The 21,473-nt window shown below is 42.2% G+C and overlaps 1 protein-coding gene across 6 annotated transcripts in view; it reads left to right on the top strand.

Moving 5' to 3' along the window:
• Positions 1-21,473, top strand: part of rims2a (regulating synaptic membrane exocytosis 2a) — a 908,436-nt gene that overhangs the window by 310,965 nt on the left and 575,998 nt on the right. For all 6 annotated transcript variants that reach the window (XM_048528687.2, XM_048528689.2, XM_048528688.2 and 3 more), the window contains one exon: positions 3,099-3,433. In XM_048528687.2, coding sequence (XP_048384644.2) covers positions 3,099-3,433 — 335 coding nt within the window. The remainder of the gene's footprint in view (positions 1-3,098; positions 3,434-21,473) is intronic.

Genomic DNA, 21,473 nt, shown 5'->3' on the forward strand with positions numbered 1-21,473 from the left:
CAATTCCAAGCAGTTCCAAAGACAGTCTTCCACCGCCTCGGACCTCCGTACTTCGTTTTGGGGAGGCTCTTCTCGTTTCAGCCTCTGCTTGTAGGTTGGGAGAAGGAACAGAGCACTGTGATCTGATTTTCCAAAGTGTGGATGGGGGATAGAGTGGTAGGTGTCTTTGATTGTGTAGCAGTGGTCCAGAACGCTCGGTCCTCTGGTAGGGTAGGAGGTACTTCGACACCACCCCGTTGAGGATGGCTTGGTTGAAATTACTGTCACAATGAATAATGCCTTGGGGAATTTTGTTTCCTGTGTGTTTGTGATGGTGTAAATCACGCCTACATGGGTGGTATGTAAACTGCTATCAGGATGAAGGAGATGAGCTCTCACAGTAGGTAATAGGAACGGAATTTTATTGTAACTCTTAACTTCATTAAATTTGAATCCTGGAAAGTGTCCAGATATGATAACGTCTCAAGTGATGGTACCACTGGGCATGTGAGAGGCTTGGAATGAAATCTGCCTTGATGGTTTTTTTATATTAAGGTAGTATTATTCACTGAAACAAATTCACACAATGCTGAATAGTTGCTTTAAAAACGGAACAGAGATTTATTATACCATGTAAGCTATCTATATACAGGACACAGGTTGAAATATTTTCAAACATATGAGTAAACAATGTCTCATCTGGTTGACTGAACTGTCTGCTATAGACACAAAGCTAGAACAATTGCCCCTCTATACCAAAAACTTGAATTTTACTTAATGGATTCTTCTCAGCCATTTCTGTGTACAGTGAACTTACATGAATGTTCACAATTCTAAGGGCTTAAACTTTCTCAGCTTTCTCTGTAATAACCTACAGGTTTATAACCAAACACGCCTTTTATTTGTTGCAAGTTTCCTGTGCTTCTTTCGAGGTGAGCAAACTCTTTCCAAACTGTCATAAACTTTTAGTTTCCTGAACTAAAATCAATCCATAATTGTCCTGACAAAAAAACCCCAAGAAAATAGCTTTAGTGTTTACCCCATTTGTTTAAAAACAATTTTCTACGACATGCTGAGGCGTTCCTGCGCTGTGACACGAGTTAGACAGGATCAATGGTGAAAAGGATTATGGGTTTTATGCTAATGAGTGTTCATGGAATGTTACAAATAATCATCAGTCATACGTTTGGTCTGAGGCCTGACATGTCATAATCTTACTATCGGCTTGGATCTCTGTTCTCAAACTGTTGTTTTGAAAGTGAAACTTGAATTTTTACATAATTAAGTCACCCCTCACCCTATTTCCAGTCTTGGCTGGATCCATAAAATTCCTCTCCGGTGTCTTCACAGAGTCATAGAAGCCATATAGTGTAGAAACAGGCTATGCGTACCATCGAGTCTGCACTGATCCTCTGAAGAGCATCCCACCTTACCCCACGTCCCAGATTTGTCATAGCTAATTCACCAAACCTGCACATCATTAGACTATGAAACCTGAGTGCCCAGCAGAATCCCACACCGATATGGGAGAACATGCACCCTCCACCCAGGCAGTCACCCAAGGCTGGAAGCAAAACAAGATCGCTGGCACTGTGCTGCTGTTGTTGAAAATTTGAGGTAGTGTAGAATTGTGCCAGGCACTGACCGATGTGGGCATTAGAGACAAAGTTGGGAGCATTGCATGTGATTGGCGATAAAGTGCTTCCTGCTTTGTGAATCAAAGTCCCATTTCCCAACCAAGTATTGAATGATGAGGTGAGATTTTTGCTCATGAGTGGTGAGAGTCTAATTCTCATGACATGTGCACACCTGGTCTTTGAAGATGGTGGCAAGTAGAAAGAAAATGGTGAAAAGATAGCTGCCATAGTACTTGGTGCATAGGTGATAAGGCATTTTTGAGGAGAAAGCATAAGAAAATTTGGTGCTCACTGAGGAAAAACTCCTTTATGAAATCCATTAAAATTGCCACTGAGGAAATTCCTGGTATGATTTAGCCCATGTTTTCAACTTAGAAACTTCTTTACCTTAACTCTAGAATCACTCACCAACAAGGGCTGAGTGGTTAGCACTGTTACCTCACAGTGCCCCGGACCCGGGTTCGATTCCATTCTTGGGCGACTGTCTGTGTGTAGTTTGCATTGTCCCTGTGTGTGCGTGGGTTTCGTCCCACAGTCCAAAGATGCGCTGGCTAGGTGGATTGGCCATGCTAAATTGCCTGTAGTGTTCAGGGGTGTGTAGATTTTGTGGGTTATAGGGGGATGGGTCTGGAGGAATGCTCTGCGGGTTGGTGTGGACTTGTTGGGCTGAAGGGCCTGTTTCCACATTGTAGGGATTCTATGCTCTATGAATAAATACAGAAATTGCTGGAAAAGCTCAGCAGGTCTGGAAGCATCTTTGGAGAGAAATCAGAGTTAATGTTTCGGGTCAAGTGACCCTTCCTCAGAAGTTTCTGATTCACATCATCTGCGGTCACTTGTATGAATCACCAGTTTTGTTAAATTGGACACATGCCTCTCAGCTTTTTTGCCTTTTCAGCCTGTTCTGTTTGGAAGCATCTTTGGCTTCTTGCCACATGCATGGTCTTCTCTTGCATTACTCAGAATAAAACATTCATAGCTGAAACCCAAGAGTATGAAGATAGACTGTCTTAAGAATAATAAACTATGTACCATCTGCTGATGATGATTTTAACAATTAGAAAGTAGAATAACTAAGTAGTGACTTGGTTATGTGGACAGTATAACATTAAATTTACACAGAGTAATTGAGTAGAAATCTCATTCTGAGTTGATATCTCAATCTGTCAATTTTAACATGTTGATTCTTCCAGGGTTTGACTCGAGTTCCTCTTGTAGATAATGCTGAAGTTTTCTAAACCCATTCTTTGAAGTAGGACATATGCACTTGAGAGAAAAGTTGAGGAAAGGAAATACCTTATTAATAGCATGCATATTCCAGATTTTGTTTTCTTTGTCACACCAGGTTTAATGTTGAGCTTTTTAAACAAAAATATCTCTAAGCATTTGAAATGTATTTCTTTAATCAAAAGATTAAAAATCTCATTCTGAAAGGATGATAGTTATAATTGTACAAAGACTAACTTACCTTTCTTGTCCCAGGTGATGTGGGTTTGTAACTTGTGCCGAAAGCAGCAGGAAATCCTCACTAAATCAGGGGCCTGGTTCTATAGCAGTGGCCCAAACACTCCACAGGAGGCTGACCTTGCTGAGACTGCAGCAGGCGTGTCCCACAGAAACGAAGAAGCACCAGAGGAAAAGAAAGCAAAACTCCAGGAGAATTCCCAATTCCAAGGTCCGTTACCCTCAGGGGACATTTCTACACCAGCGCCAGACAAAAACAGACCTCAAGGACTCACGCGACAAGATTCAATCAAAAATGGCTCAGGGGTGAAGCAGCATTCAATGCAGGCCGCCAGTGAGATAACCACAGACAGGTATGATGTTTACAATAAAAAAAAACAGTAAATTACATCCATAAGAAGTCCTATTGGTTTTTTTTGTTGTTTCCCTCTGGTTTCTGCACTGGTTATCAAAATGATTCCTAAAATGGCACGTACGAGCTTATTTTCTGTCTGCTGATTATGAGGTGCAATCAAAGGATGAACTTCCAAAGCAAATGCTGTGTTGCACTTATTTTTAAATGTTTTACCCTTCCTCATTACAATGGGAGATTGATTTTCTCATTGAGTCCTTTGGCTACTTTAGTAAAAAATGTGCTGCAATTTATCATGTCACTTTTTTTGTTGGACTTTACCAGAGACAATTTGCAATTCACAAATATGCCTCTTTAGAAGGAAATTTTAATCCACTCACAAGGCCCTGATGATGATTAGTTTTTTAGGATTATGAACATTGCAGGGCTTACCCAAGGTTGCAGTGGGAGCCTAGATCTGAAATTCCTGCGCCATTTCCAACAGATCCTGTTTTAGCCACCAGAAGATTGGGGGTGAACCATTACACTCTCAAGGGAGAAAACCACAGCTCAGTCAGACTATTAGAACTAGATGTTGACAGATCAAGTCTATTATGATTCTACAATGGAACTGTAGGTTCCAAAGAAATCATATTGACCTTGAAATGTCAACTCCTCTCTCTCAGATGATACTAGACCTTTTGTGTTTCTCTGGTACTTTTTCTGTTTTCATTTCAGATTTCTGGAATCTTCAGGATTTTTGTTTTCATTTGAACCAACCCCATTTTCACTGGAATCAAGTCCCTATCTTGTAGTGTTATGAAAATTTTGGGTAGACATGTCCACATTTATGAGTATTTACAACTGGCTAGTTATTTGAATCCGTGGCCCTTTAAATTCTGAAATGAAGAAGCTGCCTGTTATTGTCTGTGAATTGTTTAATTAAAAAAAACTGTCCTTACAGTTTTATACTTTTTTTAATTTGTTGACATAATCGTAAGAACTTTTTTGTAACATTACTGCTGATTGCTTCCACAATCTGTAATCATCACAGGAGGGAACTGTAAGTTCTGCAGTTTGATTAACTGCTTCAGAATGTTCTTAAAGGTTCTAAGGTGTTTGATTATTTTTAAAATGAGAAGAACTTCTAATGTATTGAATAAGTTTTGTGAATTCGAGCAGAAGACTTGAATGGAGCTGTTTTTGTAAGGTGTGTTCAGGAGGGTTTCCTAACGCAGTACGTTGACAGGCCGACGAGGGGAGAGGCCATTCTAGACATGGTGCTCGGAAACGAGCCGGGGCAGGTATCAGATCTTGTGGTGGGAGAGCATTTTGGTGATAGTGACCATAACTGCCTCACATTCTACATAGCTATGGAGAAGGAGAGGATTAGGCAAAATGGGAGGATATTTAATTGGGGAAGAGGAAACGATGATGTGATTAGACATGAGCTAGGAAGCATGGACTGGGAGCAGTTGTTCCATGGTAAGGGAACTATAGACATGTGGAGACTGTTTAAGGAACAGTTGTTGGGAGTGATGAGTAAATATGTCCCTCTGAGACAAGCAAGAAGGGGTAAGATAAAGGAACCTTGGATGACGAGAGCGGTGGAGCTTCTTGTGAAAAGGAAGAAGGTAGCTTACATAAGGTGGAGGGAGCTAGGGTCAAGTTCAGCTAGTGAGGATTACATGCAGGCAAGGAAGGAGCTCAAAAAAGGTCTGAGGAGAGCCAGGAGGGGGCACGAGAAAGGCTTGGCAGAAGGAATCCGGGAAAACACAAAGGCATTTTACACTTATGTGAGGAATAAGAGAATGGTCAAAGAAAGAGTAGGGCTGATCAGGGATAGCATAGGGAACTTGTGTGTGGAGCCTGAGGAGGTAGGGGAAGCCCTAAATGAGTTTTTTGCTTCTGTCTTTACGAAAGAAACGAACTTTGTAGTGAATGAAACCTTTGAAGAGCAGGTGTGCATGCTGGAATGGATAGAGATAGAGGAAGCTGATGTGCTGAAAATTTTGTCAAACATTAAGATTGACAAGTCGCCAGGCCCGGACCAGATTTGTCCTCGGCTGCTTTGGGAAGCGAGAAATGCAATTGCTTCGCCACTTGCGAAGATCTTTGCATCCTCGCTGTCCACTGGAGTCGTACCTGAGGACTGGAGAGAGGCAAATGTAATTCCTCTCTTCAAGAAAGGAAATAGGGAAATCCCCGGCAATTATAGACCAGTAAGTCTCACGTCTGTCGTCTGCAAGGTGTTAGAAAGGATTCTGAGGGATAAGATTTATGACCATCTGGAAGAGCATGGCTTGATCAAATACAGTCAACACGGCTTTGTGAGAAGTAGGTCATGCCTTACAAACCTTATCGAGTTTTTTGAGGATGTGACTAGAAAAGTTGATGAGGGTCGAGCTGTGGATGTGGTGTATATGGACTTCAGTAAGGCATTTGATAAGGTTCCCCATGGTAGGCTCATTCAGAATGTCAGGAGGAATGGGATACAGGGGAACTTAGCTGCTTGGATACAGAATTGGCTGGCCAACAGAAGACAGCGAGTGGTAGTAGAAGGAAAATATTCTGCCTGGAAGTCAGTGGTGAGTGGGGTTCCACAGGGCTCTGTCCTTGGGCCACTACTGTTTGTAATTTTTATTAATGACTTGGATGAGGGGATTGAAGGATGGGTCAGCAAGTTTGCAGACGACACGAAGGTTGGAGGTGTCGTTGACAGTGTAGAGGGCTGTTGTAGGCTGCAGCGGGACGTTGACAGGATGCAGAGATGGGCTGAGAGGTGGCAGATGGAGTTCAACCTGGATAAATGCGAGGTGATGCATTTTGGAAGGTCGAATTTGAAAGCTGAGTACAGGATTAAGGATAGGATTCTTGGCAGCGTGGAGGAACAGAGGGATCTTGGTGTGCAGATACATAGATCCCTTAAAATGGCCACCCAAGTAGACAGGGTTGTTAAGAAAGCATATGGTGTTTTGTCTTTCATTAACAGGGGGATTGAGTTTAAGAGTCGTGAGATCTTGTTGCAGCTCTATAAAGCTTTGGTTAGACCGCACTTGGAATACTGCGTCCAGTTCTGGTCGCCGTATTATAGGAAAGATGTGGATGCTTTGGAGAGGGTTCAGAGGAGGTTTACCAGGATGCTGCCTGGACTGGAGGGCTTATCTTATGAAGAGAGGTTGACTGAGCTCGGTCTCTTTTCATTGGAGAAAAGGAGGAGGAGAGGGGACCTAATTGAAGTATACAAGATAATGAGAGGCATAGATAGAGTTGATAGCCAGAGACTATTTCCCAGGGCAGAAATGGCTAGCACGAGGGGTCATAGTTTTAAGCTGGTTGGTGGAAAGTATAGAGGGGATGTCAGAGGCGGGTTCTTTACGCAGAGAGTTGTGAGAGCATGGAATGCGTTGCCAGCAGCAGTTGTGGAAGCAAGGTCATTGGGGTCATTTAAGAGACTGCTGGACATGTATATGGTCACAGAAATTTGAGGGTGCATACATGAGGATCAATGGTCGGCACAACATTGTGGGCTGAAGCGCCTGTTCTGTGCTGTAGTGTTCTATGTTCTATGTTCTATGAATTGTTTTACATAATTAATAGACACTTCGAAATTTATTTAATATAACTTTGTGTGGCTCATTACGTCAGCCTACGGTGGATACTGTGTGAGTTGGCAAGAAGTGTGAAGGATAGGGAGGTGTGAATTGCTACTAATTTGATACAGGACATATGGTTTGGGTTTAGGATAAGTATATTTGAGATTTGGGGGTTAGAGGACTTAGTTAAGAACACAACCAGGACAAACCCTTTTTACCAACCTGTTTTAGCACTTGGCAGTCCCTGTGGCCACCTATGATCTACATCCACGTGGGTCTGGCATGCAGCTGATAATCTATCTTTTCCCAAGGTGAAAATATTGAGTCCAGAAATTTCTGACTCTATGACCTGTCTTGGGAGCAAAAATCTAGAGCTGCATTTCAAAAGTAAGTACTGCTTTTGGGTGGGATTTAAAAGGAACGCCAGTAATAACATCAATCTAAGAAGAGTCAGCTATATATTATTTTATTCTTGTCATCAAGAACTCTGGCTGTTTTATGCTTTCCCTCATAGATTCAGTAAAGGGTGATAGAGCAAGAAATTGTAAAACTGAAATATATTGTATCAGTATAAGGACTACAATTACATATCTGCAGCATTTTTAAAAATAGTCAACTGGAAATCTAACCTCACTGCCTTTCCCAAGAGAAACAGTAAATAGCCATTGTGGGTTTTGTATATTGTAAGACAAATAATAAAATTTGAAAACAGTACAAAGAATATGAATGAAGTTAGATGCTACAGGAGCAGGAGTAGACCATTCGGGTCTTTGAGCCTGCTATGACATTCAACATGATCATGGCACAATTCTGTACCCTCTTTCTGCATTCTTCCCATAAACTTTGATGTCATCTGCCCAAAAATAACTGTCCAACTCCTTTAAACTTTCAATGTTTTGACCTTAACTGTTTCCTAAGGAAGAGAATTCGACAGGCTCACCACTGTTGGTTTGAGCAAAATTCTCCTCATTTTCAGTCCTAAATGGCCTTCAAAGGATATGGAGAGAAAGCAGAAACAGCGTACTGAATTGTGCTATGATTATACTGCATATAAGTATCTGTAGACAGTGATTCTTCCGTTTGTTTTTCTGTGAATATGTTACAAGGGATCATCGATTCATGCATGAAGTGCTACAGACATGTGCCATTATTTTGGCATCTTGCACATCTTTGTATTGGAGTCTGGATTATCTATTCCTGGTCAACTCAATAGATGGTGCTTTGGTGCTTTCTTTTCATAATGCACTGAATCTGGGTCCTGTGACCAAACTGCATCTCCTACTGGCTAATCACTGGTAGTGGTAGTAGAGAAGCCTGTGGTGTGATGCACATGTAGTTTTCCTTGCATACTTATCTCAATTGTGCTTGAACCACCTCCTCGTTTTCAGCCCCCCGAACACCATCACAATGGAAAATATACACTGAAACTATGTATGCCCCAGGACAACTTGACCTTGCAGACAGATGAGATACAGTAAGGAAGTATGTTTTGAATCATATCCGGGAAAGTACTAAATCGTTCCATCTGGAGCAGACCACTTGGATATGTGTATCTTGTACTCTGCGTCACTCCAGTTGGATAATAACAAGTGGACAATATTAATATTCATTTTCTAATGGTAAACTGCATTTACTTAATGCCTTTCATGACCATGGGACTTTATTTTCTGAAGTGTAGGCTATGTTTTAATGTAGGAAACGTAGAAGCCAAATCCAGACAAAACAAGCTCCCACAAACAGAAATGTGATAGTGACCAGATAATGTGTTTTCATCATGTTATTTGAGAAATAAACATTTGTTAAGATACTAGGATAACTACTTTGCTTTTTGAAATAGCACCATGGGACTTTCATATCCGCCTCTGGGGCAGCACAATGGCTCAGTAGTTAGCATTGCTGCCTCACAGTGCCAAGCACCTGGGTTCAATATCACTGCGGGTGACTGTGTGACATTTTCACGTTCTCCTTGTCTGTGTGGGTTTCCTTCGAATGCTCCGATTTCCTCCCACAGCCCAAAGATGTGCATATTTGGTGGATAGCCATATTTAATTGCTCATGGTGTCCACTGATTTGCAGGCTGGGTGGATTATCCATGCGAAATGCAGGGCTCCAGGGATAAGTAGTATGGTGGGTCTGGGTGGGATGCTGTTTGAGGGTCAGTGAGGAATAGATGGGCTGAATGCCCTGAGTCTACCTGAGAGATCTGGGAGGGCCTCCTTTGAAAGGTGACACTTGTGACAGTGCAGCAGTTCTTTTAGTACTACAATTGAGTGTCAGCTTTGATTTTTGCACTGAGGTCCTTGTGTGAAACACGAATGTATAACCTTCTGATTTGAGAAGTGATGTGCCTATTTTTTTGGACCACAATCGACATCTATTGAAAGGGGTTACTCTGTTCTGATTTTTTTGTGTTCTGGGCTGGTTTTGTGATGCAGTGGGGGGAGGGGAAGAACTGGATGGTTTTGGGATGCAGTGGGGGGAAGGAGAGATTTTGAAGTTGTGAAGTCCACATTGATACCATTGAGCTGCAGGGTTCCCAAGCGGAATATGAGTTGCTGCTCCTGCAACCTTCGGGTGGCATCATTGTGGTCCTGCAGGAGGCCCATGATGGACATGTTGTCTGAGGAATGGGAGGGGGAGTTAAAATGGTTCGTGACTAGGAGGTGCAGTTGTTTATTGCGAACCGAGCGGAGGTGTTCTGCAAAGCGGACCCCAAGCCTCCACTTGGTTTCCCCAATGTACAGGAAGCCACACCAGGTACAATGGATACAATATACCACATTGGCAGATGTGCAGGTGAACATCTGCTTAATATGGAAAGTCATCTTGGGGCCTGGGATGGGGGTGATGGGGGAGGTGTGGGGGTAAGTGTAGCATTTCCTGTGGTTGCAGGGGAAGGTGCCGGGTGTGGTGGGGTTGGAGGGGAGTGTGGAGCGGACAAGGGAGTCACGGAGAGAGTGGTCTCTCCGGAAGGCAGACAAGGGTGGGGATGGAAAAATGTCTTGGGTGGTGGGGTCAGATTGTAGATGGCAAAAATGTCGGAAGATGATGCGTTGTATCTGGAGATTGGTGGGGTGGTGTTTGAGAAAGAGGGGGATCCTCTTGGGGCAGTTGTGGCGGGGGCTGGGTGTGAGGAATATGTTGCAGGAAATGCTGGAGATGCGGTCAAGGGCGTTCTCGACTACTGCGGTGGGAAAGTTGCGGTCCTTGAAGAACGTGGACATCTGGGATGTGCGGGAGTGGAATGCCTCATCCTGGGAGCAGATGCAGCGGAGGCGGAGGAATTGGGAATAAGGGATGGGACTTTTGCAAGAGGGTGGGTGGGAGGAGGTGTATTCTAGGTAGCTGTGGGAGTCAATGGGCTTACTGCCCCCTTGATCATGACTCCACCCCCAAGCACCAAACCATCATCTCCAGTACCATCCATGACCTCATCACCTCAGGGGACCTCCCACCCACAGTCTCCAACCTTATTGTTCCCCAACCCTGCACGGCCCGTTTCTATCTCCTTCCCAAAATCCACAAGCCTGCCTGCCCTGGTTGACCCATTGTCTCAGCCTGTTCCTGCCCCACCGAACTTATCTCCACCTATCTGGACTCCATTTTCTCCCCTTTGGTCCAGGAAATCCCTACCTACTTCCGTGACACCACCCACGCCCTCCACCTCCTCCAGAACTTCCAATTCCCTGGCCACCGACACCTCATTTTCACCATGGACGTCCAGTCCCTATACACTTGTATTTCTCATGCAGATGGCCTCATGGCCATCCGCTTCTTCCTGTCCCGCAGGCCTGACCAATCCCCCTCTACCAACATCCTCATCCGCCTTGCCGAACTCGTCCTCACCCTCAACTTCTCTTTCGATTCCTCCCACTTCCTACAGACAAAGGGGGTGGCCGTGGTTACCCGCATGGGCCCAAGCTATACCTCCCTCCTTGTGGGTTACGTGGAACAGTCCCTCTTCCGCACCTACACAGGCCCCAAACCCCACCTCTTCCTCCATTACATTGATGACTGTATCGGCGTCGCCTCTTGCTCCCCAGAGGAGCTTGAACAATTCATCCAATTCACTAACACCTTCCACCCCAACCTCAAGTTCTCCTGAGCCTTCTCCAACACATCCCTCACCTTCCTGGACGTCTCGGTCTCCATCTCAGGTAACCAGCTAGCAACTGATGTCCATTTCAAGCCCACTGACTCCCACAGCTACCTAGAATACACCTCCTCCCACCCACCCTCCTGCAAAAATTCCATCCCCTAATCCCAATTCCTCCGCCTCTGCTGCATCTGCTTCCAGGATGAGACATTCCACTCCCGCACATCCCAGATGTCCAAGTTCTACAAGGACCGCAACTTTCCCCCTGCAGTGGTTGAGAACGCCCTTGACCGCATCTCCCGCATTTCCCGCAACACATTCACACACCCCGCCCCTGCCACAACCACCCCAAGAGGATCCCCCTTGTTCTCACATACCACCCCACCAACCTCCGGATACAACGCATCATCCTCCGACACTTCCGCCATCTACAATCTGACCCCACCACCCAAGACATTTTTTATTCCCCACCCTTGTCTGCCTTCCGGAGAGACCACTCTCTCCGTGACTCCCTTGTCCGCTCCACACTCCCCTCCAACCCCACCTCACCCGGCACCTTCCCCTGCAACCGCAGGAAGTGCTGCACTTACCCCCACACCACCCACCTCACCCCCATCCCAGGCCCCAAGATGACTTTCCATATTGGCAGATGTGCAGGTGAACATCTGCTTAATGTGGTGTACTGTATCCACTGTACCTGGTGTGGCTTCCTCTACATTGGGGAAACCAAGTGGAAGCTTGGGGTCCGCTTTGCAGAACACCTCCGCTCGGTTCGCAATAAACAACTGCACCTCCCAGTTGCGAACCATTTCAACTCCCCCTCCCATTCCTCAGACGGCATGTCCATCATGGGCCTCCCTCAGTGCCACAATGATGCCACCCCAAGGTTGCAGGAGCAGCAACTCATATTCCGCTTGGGAACCCTGCAGCCCAATGGTATCAACGTGGATTTCACAACTTCAAAATCTCCCCCCCCCCCCCACCAAAGCATCCCAAAACCAGCCCCGTTCTTCCCCTCCCCCCACCGCATCCCAAAACCAGTCCAGTTCTTGCCCCCCACCACTGCATCCCAAAACCAGCCCAGTTCTTCCCCTCCCCCCCCCCCACTGCATCCCAAAACCAGCCCAGCCTGTCTCCGCCTCCCTAACCTGTTCTTCCTCTCACCCATCCCTCCCTCTCACCTCAAGGTGCACCGCATTTCCAACCTACTACCTCATCCCACCTCCTTGACCTGTCTGTCTTCCCTGGACTGACCTATCCCCTCCCTACCTCCCCAGCTATACTCTCCTCTCCACCTATCTTCGTTTCTCTCCATCTTCGGTCTGCCTCCCCCTCTCTCCCTATTTATTTCAGAACCCTCTCCCCATCCCCCTCTCTGATGAAGGGTCTAGGCCCGAAACGTCAGCTTTTGTGCTCCTGAGATGCTGCTTGGCCTGCTGTGTTCATCCAGCTTCACACTTTGTTTATCTTGCAATAAAAATGGTGCTTGGTTTATCAGCCTATTTAAGAAGATTCCTTGTACTAGTAATACATTTCGTATGATGTTTTGAGTTTTTCAATGTGATGGGATTTATGCAAATACAAACCTCTTGTTCCTTTCCAGCAATCATGTGGCAATTCTTTCAGGGAAAAAATAATTGCAGTTGCAATAATACAGCAAGACAACTGTTCATTAAGGTGTTTTTTTAATTTTGGGTTGTACTGACATGAAAAGTTTTATTGTATCTAGAAAATAAATGGCAGTTTCAGTGATTTTTGTTGTGATGCACCATTTATATCAGGTTTGTGTGAAATGACAGAGAGGTCAGGTTATGAGCAATCTTGTCCACAAACTGACTTATTGGAACTGCTGGATAGTGCTGCTCAGCTGACTTTGTACTCCGGTCAGTGTACCACAATCATACATCCTATATCTCTAGTATTCAGTGCCACTATGCTGTCATTTTTGCATACTAAAAGAAATACCTAAGATGTTAGCTTAATGCTGTATGGGTGTGATGTACCTATGATTTCATTAACAAATACATTCATTATGGAATAGTGATTTGGCAAGAATGAATTATGATGTGTGTGTGGCCCTGAATGGCGTGTTGTAAGTCAACAGAATAAACCAAACCCTTGAGTAATTTCGGCACATTTGAAATTTAATGCTTCACCTCTTTTTGAATGTGACATGTAAGGACAATTTTCCCCTTGCCATGTTGTAAAATATGAGTCGTGGTGGCGCAACAGTCAGTTAAACAGACTGTTATGAATGTAGAACAATAAATGATAATGGAAAATTAGGACAATCTAAAGAAAGATCTTTAAGTATTTCCATAAAATAAAAAGGTAATTTACAGGAAATAGAAAGTTTAGCAAGTCAATTTGCATGTATAATTTTATCATTTTTGCTATTGAGTTATTGTAAAAACGTGCTGATGGTTTATAGCAGGCAACGCCTTCCCATACATGCATACATATGCAACAGCACACACATCTATTTGATTATTTAATCATATGACATGTGCAAAATAGCCTGTTCTTTTTCTTCCCCTCAACTGGTAGAGTTAAAGTATTTTTCTTCTCTCAGTATTACTTTCAAGGCCTGATTGTTGGAAGCTTGATGTGTTTGAATTCGTGATCAAAGCATATAACCTGTGTTTGTTTAATAAGCATTCGGATATTAGAAATGTGTGACTGCTCGACACTGCAGCTGGGAATGGGGAACCCTCACTGCTGCAAAGCATTATTGCTACAGTCAGTAATGGTGTTTAAAGTGCTTAGGTTTTCTGGCTGAATTAGCGGATGACATCTGAACAATTAACTACTGATTTGTGTTCATCAGTCGTAGCCTTTACATAGGTCAGAATGACTCTGGCATTTGATTGGTATTTTGGCATTTGATGTTACACAGGAGATAGACGGTTTTACAGTATATGGGGGTAAGAGATGAAAATGCAGTTTGAAGCACTGCGTCAGCTCTGCAGCTCTGTTTTAACCAGTTTAAATAGTGTTTTCTCAAACCAACATGGCATTCTTCTTCAAAATGAGCTCTTTGAACAAGCTCTAAGCAGCATTGGGTGAGTAAATCACTTCTCATATAATTGCAGAAGACAGCACAGCGTGTTTCAAAATTTCCCATGCCTGGTAATTAAAGCTCTTATTTGATAAATGAAAACTGCAGTAGTATAATTTGAAAAGTTGGAATAGTGTTTACACAAATAGAAGAAAGTAGCCTTTGAAATAAAATAAATTATTCCCCACAGGCTTGTTAGAATGAAAAACTGTTAAGTTCACATATCTATATTGAAATAATTGAGAGATTTTATAAATCTTTATTTAATTATCATTATAATGCTTCATCTTGATTATTGCATGATGTTTGAGTTTAATTAAGTTTTTAACTGGAGAGTTATTGTTTTCACTAATGATGTGCAGTCATTCAGTACCAAAGGTACTGAGTTGAAAGAGAAGGCTGTGTGCAACTTTAAAACTGTTAATATCACTGTAAGCAAACTGTAACATTATAGTGATGTCTCAGTTTGTAGTATAGAAATAGTATACCTGGTTGTATTAAAGGATGTTTGTAATTCTCAAAATTCATATAAATGCAGATTAATCGTAATTTAATTTATAAAGCAATGTTTTTTACATTTATGTTTTATGAATTTTACTAGAAAGTGAGTTTCAAGAAAATCAGTAAAATAAGGGGGGGAAAAAGACAAAAAATCTGCAGTATCTACAGTTTTCTCGGCGTAATTGTGCTGGATTTGCTGGTACTGTTGCTTTTAGAAAGTGCACGGGACTTGAGCAGGTGCAGTTGATTGCTTTGGCAACAATCTTTCTCCCTTCCTCCTCCTTGCTGCAGGGTGACTTATGGTAGCAACGAATCTCGCAAATCTTGTGATCCACTTTATTGATCAGAATATCCAGGTAGACACATTAGAGTATTATAGGAGGATTGTAGCTATCTAAATGACATACGATGATCTCTTGAAGAAATTCTTGTCAACAACTGAAACAAAGTAAATGATTCATGTAGTGTGGGCAGATGCCCTTCTTCATACTGTGCTGACTGGGTAGTGTGTAGATCTTCAAGGCTTTCTATATGATGAGCAGACTACCAACTATTGAGGAAACCGAGACTTCTGACTACAGGTACTTCTTACATTTTCAATTAGTCCCTTCAAGAACTGATCACTTAGCAGGTGTTGGGTTGCGTGCATTGTGTAAATTCTGCCGTAGTATCAGGTAAAAGACTGTACAGAGTGAACTTGTAGCCAGACATGAGGGAGACTATTGCACATCAATGGTAAAAATTTACCACTTTTACAGTTTTGAGTGAGTAATTCAATGGCTGGTCATCTTGTAAATTAAAGTTATTGTAGTCTCATTTTTATAATTGTTTCTGAGTTTCATAAAATTATAAAAAGTATTTGTATTAACTTGCTACTTAAGAGCATCCTACGAAAAGCACACTGTAATGAAGAATATATTTCACTGGAAAGTCACTGGTTTGTGCATCTTACTGAGAAAGCCAGGCATCAAGTTTGGCGCATACTAAAGAATATTATTGTGAAAGATTCAATATCAGTTGTTTGAATGTAATTTTTTTTCACATTTTCTATTTGAAATTATTTTTATTTTAATGTCTGTCAAATTTTTTAGTTGTCTAAATAAAGATATATCTGAACTGCAGCAAATTATTAATGTAGTTACATCTGTTACAATCCATTGAAAAAAGTGAGATTGAAGCAACTTTGCCTGAATGTACAGAAGTAAAACTTACAAACAGCCAACAGTTACAAAAGCATAAGCTGATAATTTATTTTCAGAATTTTAGTGGAACTCCTGAAGGTTATTGTATTTTAATGGGTGTTACTTTTTCTCTAGTATACATACGGAAATACTTTTAAGTAGGTGGGAGGGGCTGGTTTAGGTATACCTTGTAATCTGCAACTAAATTCAATGTGTCAGCTGCTGATTCCTGCTGTTAGTAGAAGTCATTGAAGGCCAATTGTGTGGAAGGTGGTTTGAGCTTAACGTTAGATTAGACCTCTTGAAATGATTAGATGTTTGTCTTATGAAATTTGGATGTTCATTGCACTTGACATTTGGTAACATGGCACTTTTTAGAAAAAAATAATTGAGTGTACTGTGGTTTATAATGCGTGCATGAAGGTATAACTCTGAATTTCTTCTGATTTTCATCTTCTATCCTCCACCTTTTGTAAAGTGTATTATTTATTTATATTCCACTTAGAATTCTTCATTTAAGCAGGCAAGCAGTCAGGTGTTCTGAGCCAAGCTCGCTTCTAGTCATCAGCTGTCAGACGATACATAGTAAAAGGTCAGGTTGATGAATCAAAATAATTTCCTTTGTTTTATTTTGTGGCGATGTGTCCGAACACTGCACAATCCTTTTGTTGGATCGCTAGGAGGAATTTGGTTACAATGTGTATATGCATTCACGGCCAAACACACTTCAAGTCCACATGATCTCATTTAGTTCCTTGGATATAAACATTAATATTAGGAGCATAGACCGCTCCAGCCTCTTGAGCTTGTTTCACATCCAATAAAATAGTGGTTGATCTGGTTACCCCACATTTATGCTAACCCCTTGACAACTTTTCACCCTCTTGACTATATCAAGGATCTATCTACCTGCGCCTTACACATATTCAAAGATGTTGTTTTCACTACCTTTTGAGAAATAAAGCTTCAAAGACTCATGACCCTTTGTGAGAAAACATTTCTGCTTGTCTCTGTCTTAAATGATTAATTTGAAACAGAGACCCATAATTTTTGATTCCCCCGCAGTCCTATATAGATCTTATAATACAATGGAGATGCTACATCAGTTTCTTTTTCTACAGAGATGGTACAGTTTGCCAGCACAAGTTTGAACAGTGTAAAGTTTTCTAGGAATAGAGATAATAGGAACTGCAGATGCTGGAGAATTCAAGATAACAAAGTGTGAAGCTGGATGAACACAGCAGGTCAAGCAGCATCTCGGGAGCACAAAAGCTGACGTTTCGGTCCTAGACCCTTCATCAGAGACAGAGTTTTATAGTGAAAAAAGTGCACAAAATTTACATTTTGAGAACTGAATTGTTCAAAGGTCTAGCTGTCAAATGTCACCTCAGTTTTAGTGGGCTTTACCCTTAGAGAGAAACAGAACACTGATTCTTTCATCAGTCATCAGGGCTTGAGTAGACAGTGTAGACATTGTCCAATTATCAGGAAAACATACACTAATTCAATAGGAATGAACCTCCATTAGTTCTTCCAATTATCAAAAGAAGGTGCTTCTATTGGCTTTTAGGATTTCATTAATCTTTTAAGAAGATAGTATTTTGTTAACTAATATCTAACACTCCACAATGTTGCCTACTTGCTAGGTAGATCCTGGAATAAATGGTGGAAAGAAAACATTCATCTAAGTTAGTAGAATTCGATGAAGTAACAAGCAACATGAATGAAGAGAAAACAGTAGAAATCATGTGCATAGATTTCCAAAAGCCATTTGACAATGAGCCATATCAGTGATTATTACACAAAATAGAGTTTAAAGTGTATTGGATAACAATTTATCTTGAATAGAGGACTGATTAGCTGACAGGAGACAGAGTAGGATGGATGCATCATTTTAGTGTCAACAAGATGTCGCAAGTGGAATGCCACTGGGATCAGTATTGGGACCACAACTGTTTACAATCTATACCAATAACTTGGATTATGGGGAACTGAATGCATGGTGCTAAATTTGCTGATGCTATGAAGATTGTTCTCTTCAAAACCTAAGAAGCCTGCTAAGGGATCTGGATAGTTTAAGTGCATGGGCAAAAAGCTTTGGCAGATGTTGTATAATGTGGAAAACTATACTGTTGTCCACTTTCGCACCAAGATGAAGAAAACAGCATATTATTTAAACAGAGAGCGTTTGCAGAGTGCAGCAGCACAGAGGAATCTGAGTTCCTGACAAATAAAACACCAAACTTTAACATGGAGGTACAGCAGGTAACTAGGAAGGCAATGGAATGTTTCAGTTTTTTTCACAAGAGGAATGTAAGTACTTTTATTCATTCACAGGATGAGGGTGTCACTGGCTAGACCACTGTTTGTTACCCATCTTTAGTTACTCAGAGGGCAATTATGTGTCAACCACATTGCTGTTGGTCTGGAGTCACATGAAGCTCAGAGCAGATAAAGATGTCAGTTTCCTTCCCTCAAAGACATTTGTGAAATAGACAGCTTTCTGACAATCAACAAGGGATTCATGGTCATTATTAAACTCTTAATTCCCAATTTTATAGAATTCACATTTCACCTTCTGCTGTGATAGATTTCAAACCTGGTTCTCTAGAACATTATCTGGGTCTCTGGATTAACAGCCCAGCAGTAATAGCACTGGTCTGTCACCTCCTCAGTGTAAAGGTTGGGATATTTTGCTGCAGTTATGTGGGTATTTATGATACCATCTAGAGTACAAGAATGGTTTTGGCCTCCTTATTTAAGAAAACATATCAGTGCATTAGAGGCAGTTCAGAAAATGATCACTTGACTGTCTGGGGATAAGGGGATTCTCCTATAAGAAAAGGTTGCGGAGGATGGGCCTTTATCCACTGGAGTTTAAAGGAATAAGGAATGATCTTCTTGAAACACATACAATCCTGAGGGGACTTGTAAAGGTGGTTGCTGAAAGGGTGTTTCCCCTTATGGGAAGGAAGTAAATTAAGGCGACACAGTATAAAAATAAGGAGTGTTCTATTTAAGACAGATATCAGGAAAATTATTTTTCTTTCAGATGGTCATGAATTTTTTTTTCCCAGAAAGTAGCGGAAGCTATTGAGTATTTTTAAGGCAAAGATGGATCGATTCTTGAATAACAAGTGAGTTGAAGTTGCAGGGCTAGAGCAGAATGGAGTTGAGCCCTCAAACTAATCAGCCATGATTGTATTGGGTGGCAGATTGGGGGAGGAATGCTGACCAAGTTCATGCAAAAAGACATTTTTTTGGAGGCCTGGCTTCAGCTCTAGGTGCATCATTGGATTTGATTTATTATAGTCACGTAAACCTAGGTACAGTGAAAAGCTATGTTTGCGAGCTGTATAGGCTGATCATAGCAATGACATATTGTAGGGTTAGTACATACAGATCATAGGAACATTTCTACCCCTGAACAGACATTTGTCTTATCTCCACCAAACACAACGTGTTTCATTGAAGACCTGTGATGAGGTTCAGTCCCCTTAGTCATGTCACTGTTCACCATACGATGATGGCCATCTTTAGCGTCGCCATTGACTTCAATTTCCATTGGCAACCTTGATCCTGCAATGCAACATTGGGAACTGAAGTATCAAACTCTGAGGCCAATTTTCCATGATTCTGATGGTTTCTGCTAAATGATAGCAGATATTCTTCAGAGGACACAAATAGCTAAATTCAATGTTAAGCTTTAAGCATTTCATTCAGATTTTTATTATTGACAACTCATTTGTATGTTACTGTGTTGCATAATTTGTTCCTTTGCTTTTTCAGTACTTTTGTAGTGAATATTTTTGAAATAAACTGAATTAGTCACTTAACACAGTGTGGAGCTGGAGGAACACAGCTGGAAAGAAGAGGTTCCCGAACCAAAATGCCAACTATCCTGTTCCTCTGCTGCCTGACCTGTGTTCCTCCAGCTCCGCACTGTTATCTCTGACTCCAGCATCTGCAGTTCATGCTTTCTCCAAATGAGCCACTTAACATCTGTTTACATAGTATGTAGAACATAGAACAATACAGCGCAGAACAGGCCCGTTGGCCCTCGATGTTGTGCCACCCTATGAACTAATCTAAGCCCCTCCCCCTACGCTACCCCATCATTATCCAGATGCTTATCCAAGGACTGTTTAAATGCCCCTAATGTGGCTGAGTTAACTACATTGGCAGGCAGGGCATTCCACGCCCTCACCACTCTGAGTAAAGAACCTGCCTTTGACAACTGTCTTAAATCTATCACCCCTCAATTTGTAGCTATGCCCCCTTGTACAAGCTGAAGTCATCATCCTCAGAAAAAGACTCTCACTGTCCACTCTATCTAATCCTCTGATCATCTTGTATGTCTCTATTAAATCCCCTCTTAGCCTCCTGCTCTCCAATGAGAACAGAACCAAGTCCCTCAGCCTTTCTTGGTAGGGCCTGCGCTCCAGACCAGGCAACATCCTAGTGAATCTCCTCTGCACCTTTTCCAATGCTTCCACATCCTTCTTGTAATGTGGCGGCCAGAATTGCACGCAGTATTCCAAATGAGGCCGCACTAGCGTTTTGTACAGTTGCAGCATGATATCACAGCTCCGGAACGCAATCCCTCTACCAATAAAACCTAAAACAGCTTAAGCCGCCTTAACAACAATATCAACCTGGGTGGCAACTTTCAGGGATCTATGTGCATGGACACCAAGATCCCTCTGCACATCTACACTACCAAGAATCTTTCCATTTACCCGGTATTCTGCCTTCCTGTTATTCCTCCCAAAGTGAATCACCTCACATTTATCCAAATTAAACTCCATTTGCCACCTTTCAGCCCAATTCTGCAGTTTATTCAAGTCTCCCTGCAACCTGCACCATTCTTCCACACTGTCCACCACTCCACTGACTTTAGTGTCATCTGCAAACTTACTAACCCATCCACCAATGCCTGCGTCCAAGTCATTTATAAAAATGACAAACAGAAGTAGTCCCAAAACAGATCCTTGAGGCACACCACTAGTAACCAGACTCCAGGCTGAATATTTTCCATCAACCACCACTCGTTGCCTTCTTACAGAAAGTCAGTTTCTAATCCAAACTACCTAATCTCCCTCAATCCCGTGCCTCTGTATTTTCTCCAATAGCCTACCATGTGGAACCTTATCAAAGGCTTTACTGAAGTCCACGTACACCACATCAACTGCCCTCCCTCATCCACATGCTTGGTTACCTTCTCAAAAAACTCAGAGGTTTGTGAGACACGCCCTGCCCTTGATGAAGCCATGCTGACTATCTCCAATCAAATTGTTGCTTGCTAGATGATTATCAATCCTTCTCTTTTATAATCCTTTCCAAAACTTTTCCTACAACAGACGTAAGGCCCACAGGTCTATAATTACCTGGGTCATCCCTACTGCCCTTCTTGAACAAGGGCACAACATTTGCAATCCTCCAGTCCTCTGGTACTAAACCTGTAGACAATGAGGACTTAAAAGATCAACGCCAAAGGCTCCAACACCACCTCCCTAGCTTCCCAGACAATCCTCGGAAAAATCGCATCTGGCCCAGGGGATTTATCTACCTTCACACCTTCTAGAATTGATAACACCTCCTCCTTACTAACCTTAATCCTTTCAATTCTA

Source organism: Stegostoma tigrinum, chromosome 5, assembly GCF_030684315.1.
Source record: "Stegostoma tigrinum isolate sSteTig4 chromosome 5, sSteTig4.hap1, whole genome shotgun sequence".
NCBI lineage: Eukaryota > Metazoa > Chordata > Chondrichthyes > Orectolobiformes > Stegostomatidae > Stegostoma > Stegostoma tigrinum.